The sequence below is a fragment of the Scomber japonicus genome, chromosome 13 (assembly GCF_027409825.1).
Source record: "Scomber japonicus isolate fScoJap1 chromosome 13, fScoJap1.pri, whole genome shotgun sequence".
NCBI lineage: Eukaryota > Metazoa > Chordata > Actinopteri > Scombriformes > Scombridae > Scomber > Scomber japonicus.
The window spans coordinates 14,288,479-14,300,235 of NC_070590.1; the positions used below are offsets into that span (position 1 = coordinate 14,288,479).

Genomic DNA, 11,757 nt, shown 5'->3' on the forward strand with positions numbered 1-11,757 from the left:
TGTTTATGTATGTAATCACAGTTTTATGAATGAAAGTGAACTAGGAATGAAAGCAGTGAAAGTGTGTACTCTCTTTTTCCTTCCCGGTCGGTAGAAAAAGGGTGAGTGTGTGAGCGGCACAAATAGTATGTGTGCAGAAGGTGATGTTGCACCCACAGCTGTGATTCATTTGGTTTAATATTCCTCACCTGAGGGTGTGTAAAACATTCACTTTGCCCCGTAGTGGTGCACAGAAGAGTGCTCTGTGCTTTTATGGGTTGACGTCACAAATAGAAATTGTTGTATAGACTCTGCGAAAGGGGGCAAATAAGTTTCGACTAGTTATGTACTGGGTTGGGTTTTTTTGTCGGGGCCCTGTGAGCAAAGTTCTTATTGCAGTAAGGTGCCTTTTTGTCTTTCAGTTAGACACGATGAGCAACAAAGCTAAAAAACACATTTTCACAGAGAAGGAAGAACTTTAATTAAATATAGTGAGAGTCCAAAAGTTATTTTACACTTCAAATTTCAAAATAATAATAATAATTAAAAAAAATCAACATTATCATCTTTACAGTAGTTTCCTCTGTTCTCTTCACCTCCACACTGATACTGCCAATAATGTGTGTATTAAATGATGACCACCATGCTTCATAAGCCTGAACACAGACAAGCCATTTTAAATGCCATTACTGTCGTTGGACAAGTGCTTCAGATTCCTTTAACAAAAACCGTCTATTTAATCCCTCCTGTACAGGTATTTATATATGAACCATAAAAAAATCCTTCAGCTTTAACACATCACATTTATCTTTCAGAGGAAAAATGATGACACACACACTCAGACACACACACTCTCACATATAGACACAAACATAAGTGGTCTCCAGACCCATATTTGAGATAAAATAAATAGGTGGCTCATTTTTAAAAAGGAAATGTGAGGGGAAGCAAGAAGGAGGGCAAACATACAGAGTATTAATAGCACAATCAAAACAAAGTGGGAGAGGGAAATGAACGGAGGAAGGGAGCAGAGAGAGAGAGAGGACAGAAAACCTGACTGAAGCAGGAGAGGTGGCTGCAGAAGAAAAGGACAGCGAAAGAGGGGAGACTTTTTCTTCCATCTCTCTCAGCCGGCTGCTCATGTTAAGCACATGGGCTGAGGAATATCTTCATTAGGCAAGTCTGTTCAATCTTAAAATCCATCATATGGAAGACAAACACAGATAATCATCATGACATATTTATAAACTCTACACCTATATAATGCAACAAAATGATGTTAATAATTTTAACAACAATGATATGAACAACATTAATAAAATCAGGACAAAATGGAAAATATCCCCCTGCTTCATTACAAATGATACAAAAAAACCAAAATATGGCTTATTTGACTTGATTGAAATTAGCAATGGAAGTATGGCTTTTAATAAACAGACGCTATAATACAAATACGAATAAGATGTCTTAATAACATTTAAATTGTTAGACATGGAGACAAAGCAAATGAGGAGCTTATTAAGGGGTGTGAGTTTGAAGGATTTCTTTCAGGGTTTCAGTTTATTTTGAAATCAGTTTTTTAAATTTTTGAGTGTTTTTTTTTCTGTCCCTGATCTTTCATCCTAATTTTTGATTACTACTTTAGCACTGACTTCCGTTTGAGTGGGTTGTTGTCACTTATTTCATTTAAACTTAAAAACTGCATGAATTGGAGTGATTTTTTCCCTTTTGCAAACAGTATACCGATCAAAAATATAAAAAGTATTCTTGTGTACCAAAAACATGGGATGATCAGCACAGTTAATGTGATGCAAGTTTCTATTTAATAAAGTATCCAAATTCATTCAGTTTCCATTCATGGGTAATGTAATTTAAAAAAAACTTAAACAAAACATGAAGATATATTTGTGAACACTAGCTGCTGCAGTAAAAATTATGCTTTTATAAAGCACTGACAGTTGTACATGGCATTCTTACTGGTTCTGACTATGTGATAAGACATGATGAAAAGCATAGAAGACTGTGTAGGCATTCATGTCTGAAATCAGGGCTTTGGCAAAATGAACATGATCATAAATTAATTAAGACTGTTGAATCACACGCCACACACTCAGACTGCAGGGCTGAGGGAGCAGTGACTTATACATCAAACCATCAGCTGCTTTTCTCATCCTTGCACATCCCAGGCCTTTAAGACACACCACTGGCTAATTTTCCTGTGCTGCAAACAATGTTTTCATCAAACTTCTTAAGACATGTAAAAAACACAAATATTTGTGAAATACTGTGATTGCATCATAGTTTCACTGTCAAACTGAACAAGGGCAGTGTACCTCAGTGACAGATGTTTCCACAAAATTTCAAAAAGTAGGAGTTTAAGACTCAGTTGAAAATGTAGTGACTTGACATTCTTTGCAGCATATTTAAGACACACCATTGGTTAATTTTCCTCACTCAAGTTGTCCATCAAACCAGATCAGTGGGCAGGTAATAAAAGAAACACAATCTAATAGGCCGGCTGATCACAGTAAAAATATTAAGAACACAGCAAACCAAAAACAAACAAACAAAAAAGGATTCATCTGTCAAGAAAAAAAATCTCACACACAAGAAAATCAAAGTCAAAATGGCAGCAGTCTTTAAGACATGTTCTCCCTCTTTTAGAGGTCACTGTGGCTGTGTCCAACATTAAACAGGTCATGAACAAATTCAGAGGCAGAATGGTTGGGTCAAATCCTGAAGCAGCTGTTGGCAAATCACACACTCCTCTGTGGGAACAAAGCTGCACTTATTTATGGCCTTTTACAGCCTCTGATTTTATGAATGATTCTATATTATAATTTGTAACAAACATTTAGCTATTGTCCAACTATTCTTGAATTAGGACTGTAATTACACTGTTTCTGTTTTGGATATTACAGGGTGTTAATAACTTTCTTCTTTTGCTTGTTAAATGACAGAGTTTTACTTCTCTGTGCACCTTATACTGGCTAAAAGACTGCTTTGCGCTTTCTAAATCTGTATGTGAAGCAAGCTCAAAGTAAATACTGGGATTTCTTCAATGACTAAAACTGCAGCATCAGTCGCATGCAGTAAGCGTCTGAATCCTTCGACTGATAAAATGCAGAGAAAAGAGCTCTTAGTCAGAGTGTTTGTGCTGGATTTGGCAAAGAGAAGTGACAGTGTGTGTGTCTGGTTTGGCTTGTCTGTGTCGGCTGGATTTGACCCTGTATGAATCCCCTGTCATTGCTTTTACTCATCATCGTCATCATCATCATTACCATCATCATCATCAGGTATTCTTCACATTATATTCCTTCATTAATGACCAAATTTCATAAATAGGAAATCCCTCATGTAGGATATAATTAGAAGATGATTATCACACGTTAATTGTTGCACAAAAAAAAAACAGAAAACGAATCAATCACTCGAAGGAGGAAGTGGATTCTTCTAAGTAAATACACTTCCTGTGTCTGCGGAGAGTCATAATGTAGGTGTGGCCATTCTCCTATAAAAGCATTAAGGTGTACAAAGTCTAAACAACTTATTTACTTGCAAACAGTCTTTGTTTTGTTTTTTTTTTTGTTTTTTTGTTCTTCGTTTGTTTTCTTGCAGTTGTTCTTGTGTTAGAAAGGGCCTGAGTTGGGTTTGTTCCTTCAGATCGGGACAGCTGCTTCCATCCCTGACCGGAGTCTGACTCGCACCAAAATCCTCCGGATCGGCATGAGTGTGCTTGGTTCATCTCACACACAGTCACATACACACACACACACACACACACACACACACAAGTGTTCACTCACACCTTTACATGGGTGGGACGATCATTCCCGGAATTGCTGTTGGGTGGAGAAAGAAAAGGGAAGTGGGAGGGGAGAAAAAAATTAAAACCAAGCCAAAATAGCCAAAATATTTTCATCGTCATAAAATTCACCCGTAAATACATCAATATGTTTTCCCATCTGTGCAGCTGTGTGTGACTGCAGCGACATTAAAAACATCAATAGACAAATAAATCAGTAAAATCAAGGGACGCATCATCTGAGTTGGCTGTTTGTGATGCCGCACACACAAACACACTTAATTCTGCCTGTGAACAGTTGGCGTATTTTACTGTATGTTTGTGTGTGTGCCAGACAGATTGCATCATGGTGTATGTGTTGTATTTAAACCCGAGGGATGGGTGTCAACATGTGAGAGGAAAGACCCAGCCCAAAACACACACACGTGCACACATGCACACAAAACCACACACAGCAGACTGAAGAAAGTGTTTAAAAACTAGTTTTATATTTCATGAGAAGTGAAAACTGTAAAGAGAAAAGAATTCATTTTTAGCATTGGCTTGACAAAACTCAGCTATTGTTTCAGTCAAGCCTCCAGTTTCTTCTCTGTTACTTCACTTGTGCGCGCACACACACATATACACACACACACACACACTCAGATGCACACACACACACACACACACACCGCAGGGCAGGTACACTGACAGTATAAACTGTCAACGAGAGTCGAACAGCTGTCATTGTTGATCGCTCCCTAGTAAGCTGCCAGTGTGTGATCACCCAGTGTGTGTGACAGAGGAAAGTGTGTGTAGCTGCATGTGGGGTGTGTTTATTTCAGCTGTGCTTTGAGGCTAAGCTTTGAGTTCCCACACCCCCGCACATGCTGTCTCTGCACATGCACACACATACACACACAGAAATGTAAGCGCAAATGCACGCACAGCTAAACAAAGCCAGAGATGTTGAGAAATAAATTCTCTCTGCCAAATGTCTTTTTTTTTCTTTTTCTTTTTTTTTTTTGGTCGCTCTAAATATCTAACTTCCTGTCTTTTTTTCCCAGCCAATAGGAAGACAGGGAGGAGTTACCAAGCAACATAATGGCTTGATCTGTGCTATGAAATGGGAGATGGATGGAAATGAAGTTAAGGAGGAAGAGGTTGTAGAGGTGATGGTGAGAGAGGAAGATGAGATAATAGACGGACAAAAAAGACAGACAAGAAAAATATGACATCAAATAAAAAGTCAGGATGAAAAAGCAGAGAAGAGGTTACAAAAAGATACAAAACTAGGAAGTCATTCATCACAGAATTAGTTAGTCAACAGGACTGAAACAAGAAAGAGCTGAGGAACATACTTCAGGTGAAGGCCAGGCCTTGTAGAGAGCTGGCTGTTGAGTACTTGCTAGAGTCCACAAATGTTTGATCTGGTAGAGAGAGGCAGAGAGACAGGCAGGGAAGAGAGTGATAGCGACAGAGAAATGACAAGGGAAGGGTGATCAGATCGGAAAATAAGAGGAGGAAGGGTTAAAGGTAAAGAGGAAAGGCAGGAGAGAGAGAGAGTGAGTAACTGTTTATTCCAAAGATGTAGTACAAAGAGCAGACATGAATAAAATGATTGAGCGTGTCCTCATCTGAGAAATAGCTCATTTGAAAATGCTTAAAATGGGGCGCCCCAGTAGCCTGCTAACGAATGCAACATGGCTGCAACTGCACCATGCACCACGCATGCTGCATGCTGGAGTTCTGGACCTTTATTGCATTATTTCTACCAATGTTTCCTGTCTCTCTACACTTTTTATTATCAAATATGGTCACAAAAATAATGCTTACATTACATACAACCAATTGCAGTCATGTGAGTAATACCTGCCTGTTCAACCTGTGTTTACAAGCGGCAGGTATGGATGTAGTATGATGCTAGGTTTATGGAGGAGGTTGGAGAACATGATTGGGTGTACAATGTGCATGACACTGAAGACAGCTTTCTGTGCTATGGTCTTCTACCACAATTCATATTGGTTTCTGATATTCTCATCTGTGTCATCAATGATGATAAATTACAAGAGTAGAGTACACTGACAGTATAATATGAAACATAACAGAGACTCTAATGATGGATTAGTTTAAAAAATTCACCAGGGAAGTAAAAGCCCTCCTGAAATCATCTCCTGGGGAAGTCCTCCCTCTAAACATCTTCTAACTAATGACTGGCTGCCGTCATGGTTATTACCTTGGAGCCCGTTGCCGTTGGCACTGGTGCAGGAGGGTGGAGGAGAGGAGGAGGGCCTGACCACTGGAGCGAAGGCGGACTTCTGCTTAACGGCCGCCGACACCATGTTGGCCGGAGAGAAGGAGAAGACGCCAGAAGAGGAGGAGCAGTTGGAGGGGAGAGAGGTGGAGGAGGCCATAGTGGGACTAGATGGGACAACTGGAGGTGGTCGTAGGAGAGAGGTAAGTAAGGAGAGAGAGAAAGAAGGAAGGAGCAAGGTGGGATGTGGAAGAAAAGGGGGGATTAGGAAAGAAGGGTGAGAAGGAAAGAGAGAAAATGGTTACTTCAGTGAACATGATTTTCCGGTTTATTGTTTCATCAACTAGAAAATCATCCACATTATGTGAGTAATGATATGCATGAAAGCTTGAAGTGGGCTTTTTGAGAATAGAATATGTAGCCAAAAGTGTGTGGACATATTTTCTTTTGGTCTATTTTTCATAGTTTAGGCTCAGCCACTTGGTACCAGTTGAAGGAAATCTTAACACAGTGATATTTTAAACAATCATTTGCTTCCAACATTGTGGCAAAAGTTTTGGGAGGATCATTTCCTGTTTCAACATGACAACTCCCTCATACACAAAGTTTTCAGACTTTGGTGTGGAAGAATTTGACTGAGCTCAAATGCTGACACTCTGGTGGCCAAATCCAGAGTAAATCCCTACAATTACGTTCCAAAATCTTTTGGAAAGTCATCCCAGGACAGTGCAGGCTGTTAAAGTAGCAGCATATAGTATGAATGGTTTTGGAATGAGATGATACATATTTGTATCAACTCATCTCAAGTCAACTGATCACATCTTCATTTTCCTTTATCATCATGCAGTCAGACAAACAAAATCTCACATCTCTCTGTTTCACAATCTCTCCCTATATCTCACTTGGTTCCTGCTAAATGGAAAAGGGACGCAATTAACCAACATAGAGAGGAGAGGTGTGACTGTCAGATGAAAGGCAGCGAGGGAAGGAGGAAGGAGATGGACGAAGACAAAATGGAGAGGTGAGCTGTGAGTTGGTGATTGCTTTTGAAGATACAGAGACAGAAAGCCCCATGGGGGAACCTCCTTACAGCAGATCTAAGACTTTAACTTGCTGTCTGCAGATGTGTGGCTGTAGTTGAGTATGTGTTTGGATGTTTTTATGAGTGAGTGTGCAAGCATGTATATATGATGTGTATTTACATATTTATATACATTTTTGCAGCCTTAAGTGCTTGCAGTTTATGGAGTTTATGACACATGAGATGGATTTTTGTACTATACGCTTCACTTTCATTCATGTTCTTTTAAAGTAATATTTGTTCACTTACTAGCATAAGGCGAGTTGGCTGCAGAGCCGTTCAAGAAAGTGGGTGAGCCTCCCAGGTTGGTCATTCCGGCGTTGTTTGCGTAGCCATTCATGGTGCTGGTGACTGAGGTGTAACTGGTCTGCTGAGGTGTGGAGCTGGGCACATAACCATGAGGAGACACGCTACTGCTGCTGCGCACAAAACCTGCAGGAAATATGATCAGGAGGAGGAGGAGGGGTGTGTGGTGGTTGGACAATTGGTCAGTGATGTGCAGATTAAGGTTGGACATTTGTATGAAACATCTTTAGAAAACAGACTACTTTTCCTGTTTATAGAGGCGAAAGTGTACAGATAAAAAAAATCACTGATGATTGGAAGCATGTGTGGTGGCCAATAAATGAGTAAATAACCTAACTTTACTATTGTTTTTATAAGCTTGACTGTGTTTTTAAGGAATATGCTGCAAAGTTCAATGTTTACAGAGATTTCAGAATAGCTGCAAGCTCCACTAAAAAATGTGTTTTTCGTCTTTTTCCTAAAGTTGGATTTTTGAGCTTCACTATGCAGAATGATTTATTTGACACTAGAAGACTGTTTTCACATTCATCTGCTGAAAGTGGAAAGTTTCTCTGTGCTCAATAAAAATCTGATTTTAAGGGGTGGGTCTACATGCAGGATTTGTGATATCACAACTAGTTTTGAAGCCAATTATGGTCCAAAACTCAGAACAACACAACTGTGATGTGGAAACCTGAAGCCTCCAGTGCACAAACACTGAGAACAGATTTTACAGTAAAGTAGGGGACATCTTGTGTCCAGCAGGTAAACTTTTGAAATGAATATTTATTACATTACATTTTTGTTTGAATATTTTTGCACATTTATAGAACTTGGATTTTTAATGAGGAAGAAGGAGTATTTTATGGATTTTAATGTGGGAAATACACTGTTTTCTGGAAAAACCATATCAGACATACATTATTGTTGTACTGTCAATTTGTTTGTGAATAACTCAAATCATGATTCCAATGGTTAGTCATATGTAATCAGTACATTACAAATCATCCAGATCAGAGACATTAATTGTATTTCATTACCAAGTCGTTGCCATGAAGACAAATCCATACTCTGTTGATAAACACTCTAAAGTCTCACCCTGGTTGGCCTGTAAGGGCTCGGAGACATTGACAGACAGCTGGCCAGTGAAGGAGTTAACCCCCATCATGCCGGTGTGGGTGGAGCCAGGCAGCTGGGTGTGTCCTCGTGGAACGCTGTAGAGAGCTTCTGCGATGTCCGCCGCACGTTTCAAGATGATCTCCTACAGGAAGAAGAATTCACTTAATAATAATCACCATAAACACAAAGCAATGCTTTTACACATTTTGCTCTTCCAACTTGGATATTATCCTTACCTGGTTATTATGGGGTAAACCATAGAGGGCTTCTACCAGGTCAGCTGCTCTCTTCAAAATGACCTCCTGAGAGAAACACAGAGAAAGTGGAAAAAGGTGTAAACACACATATAGTTATCAGGTTTTTGGGATGTATGTGAAGACGTGAAGGTAGGCCCATGATTGCACTTGAAAAAAGACGTACACATTAAAGTTGTTTTTTTTAACACATGCTGTCCCTCCTTCCCCTCTTTTGTTCACCTGCTGCACACACTGTCAGCCATCATCCATTTCACCATCTATTCATGATAAACAAATTGCTCTTTACTGCTTTAAAAGGCAGATTATCTGCTATCAAGTCAAGTGCTTTTATGCGTCTTAAATGACATCCTAAAGTGACAGGTGTTTAAAGTATACTCTAAAGTAAATCTAAAGTGCTCTGTAGGATCTTCTGCTGTGCATTGCTGCTCAAATCAGACAGCATTGATTTGCTGTTAACAGTTCTGTGGCTCTGTTAGAATTGCCATCCTATCCTTCAAACTGCAACATTTCTGACTTACTTTTCTATATTGCTTATTATTTTTATCCTCTAAAATCTCTTGTGCTGGAAGTTGTCTTAAATTAAATGAATTTGATATTTCTATGTCCTCTCATCCTTCTTTTCTTTTTCTCAATCTCTCCCCCACACTCTTCCTCCTCCTCTGCTTCCACGGTCCATTTTCACCTTTTTCTCCACCACTCCTTTCTTCACGCTTTAACTCCACATTGGGAATTGTCCGCCTTTGCTTCCCCACCCACTAACATCCTTTGCAATTTTCTCTTTTTCTCAGTCTCTTTATTGTTTCTCCTCTCTTCCTATACCCACCCACCCCTCTCTGCCTCTCCCTCTTTCGGTTCCCACCCTGAGGTCTAAGGTGTCTTGTTTAACAGTTAATGTGTTGTCGTTTCCACAGCGTGAGGCCGCCCGGCGACAGAGAGAAAATTACTCTGTGCTTCACAGTATTAACCTGCGCTGTGTGACACACACTAACACACACACACACTTATGGTTGGCTCCATGTGTGCTCTGCTGTGTGTTTGTGCGTGGTGGAACATATTGCCTCTCCATCAGTGTGTGTGTGTGTGTGTGTGTGTGTGTGTGTGTGTGTGTGTGTGTGTGTAAGGATATGAGAGGTCACAGAGCCAGTCAGCAGTTTCAGTGTGCCTGCCCATGGTGCTAAATTCAATCTTTTACACATTATTATGGCCAAGCTGGCTCTCTGTTAACCTCTCATTATTAGACTGGCGAGGAGAGCAGTTCACACATACACACACACACACACACACACACACACACACACACACACACACACACACTCATAGAAACCTGATCCTGAATGTTCGAGCGGTTCCAGTAAGGCAGTAGCTGATAAACGGGAAGGAAAGATGATCCTCTGGTAACATCATCATTATCAGGTCTGCAGGCTTCTGCCACTCCATCAGTCAAAGCTACTGACTGCAGGGATCGATGTACTTTGAATAGTTTGTCTGTTTACATCTTTTCATATTTAGACACCCGACAACTCACATCGCCTAATTAATCTCTCCCAGGTTGCATCTGTACATAAAACAGTTGTTTGTCAGATTACGTCTTCCTCAATTCAGATTAGAAATGATTTCAGCTGCATTGTGTTGATATGAATGAGACAGAAAGATCTTGTTGATGCCATTTATGTTTCAAAACTGATTAATCAAAATAATCTAGTTTTGACATCCTGAGGGCCTAAATGTGTGTGAATAGACAGCCTGCAGCAACTGAACAACTACTGAAAACAGATGTAATTATTGTGCCACAATTAAAGTTGCTTTCCATTAAATTTGGGACTAAATGTATCTTTCAGGCAAGAATTCTGTTGACCAGAGTTACATTTTCACAGTACCATGGTGGATTTGGTGATTTTCAGGTTGAAAATCAAGTGAAACATATACTGTACACAACTGCATTTAAATGACTATAATTCAGTGCCAAGCAGGTCCAATTATACATCGAAATATTATAACAACAAAAAAAAGTTAACTTTTCAATCAGACATTGAAATGTTAATTGACGTGCAAATAATGGATTCAGTGCACACTTGGCTGTGTTGGGATTGACCTTCTCCTGCTACATTTAGATGTCTATCAGATGATTTCTGGGTTTACAGTAGATGAATATGATGAATGGTGACAGTGGAGCGACAGAAATCGACTCAGAAATACTTTTTTAAAAATCTTAGATTTCTGCCATCTTCTTTGATTCCTGTAATTGCTACTATAAAACCAGATATTAAACCTTTCATCTCTCATTTTTGCCTTGATTTATGTGATCGTCAGATATTTATGGAACGTACGCCTGACACGTACGTGTGTTATCTGTCATTTCATTTTCATCTCTTGTTGGTTTTTTAAAATCTGTTACATTCTTAATAGTCATCTGATTGATTGAAAGATTCAAGTCCTTGATTGAATTTATTGAACTAATTTAATTTCTTTAACCTTTGGTATAGTCTATTCTTGTCTGTTTATCGGGCAGTTATATTCAGGTAAATATACAGACAGATTGACTGACAGACAGACAGAGAAGCAGAGGATGAGTGAAAGAAAAGACAGATCTGTTGGCAGCAAGAAAGAATAACAGGAGGTGTCTGGGTGCTTTTACTGTCTGAGTTATGACCAGCCCTAATGTGATAACCATACATTACACACACACACATGTTCTATGCATTAGGACCAGGAAACGCTGAGCTGAGCATCCATGGGGGTCAGATGTGTGTGTGTGTGTGTGTGTGTGTAACGTGTGCCAGGCCAGCACAGACATGACACACATATGACTTATTCCTCCCTAATGCCGGTACATTAGCCGCTTGATCCGCTTCTAATGTCCCATTAGGGATGCTGTACATGCAGGGTCACACCTTGCACAGAGATGATGTCATACTTTACATGTGGGCTCAGAGGGACACACACAAGTATTGACATACATCCATGCCAAACACACACTTCTCTGGGGAACATCTTCTCT

General features: G+C 39.7%; 1 protein-coding gene across 9 annotated transcripts in view; it reads right to left on the reverse strand.

Annotated features, from left to right (window-relative positions):
• Window positions 1-3,579: 3,579 nt before the first annotated feature.
• The window catches only part of LOC128371121 (transcription factor COE1-A), an 84,920-nt gene continuing 76,742 nt past the window's right edge, over window positions 3,580-11,757 (reverse strand). For 4 of the 9 annotated variants that reach the window (XM_053331348.1, XM_053331347.1, XM_053331346.1 and 1 more), the window contains 5 exons: window positions 8,739-8,804; window positions 8,482-8,644; window positions 7,348-7,530; window positions 6,000-6,197; window positions 3,580-3,821 (listed from right to left, as the gene is read on the reverse strand). In XM_053331348.1, the coding sequence (XP_053187323.1) occupies window positions 3,790-3,821; window positions 6,000-6,197; window positions 7,348-7,530; window positions 8,482-8,644; window positions 8,739-8,804 (642 nt within the window). In that variant the 3' untranslated portion in view covers window positions 3,580-3,789. Of the gene's footprint in view, window positions 3,822-5,124; window positions 5,194-5,999; window positions 6,198-7,121; window positions 7,127-7,347; window positions 7,531-8,481; window positions 8,645-8,738; window positions 8,805-11,757 lie in introns of all 9 variants that reach the window. The other 5 variants (XM_053331350.1, XM_053331349.1, XM_053331352.1 and 2 more) reach the window with 3 other exon arrangements.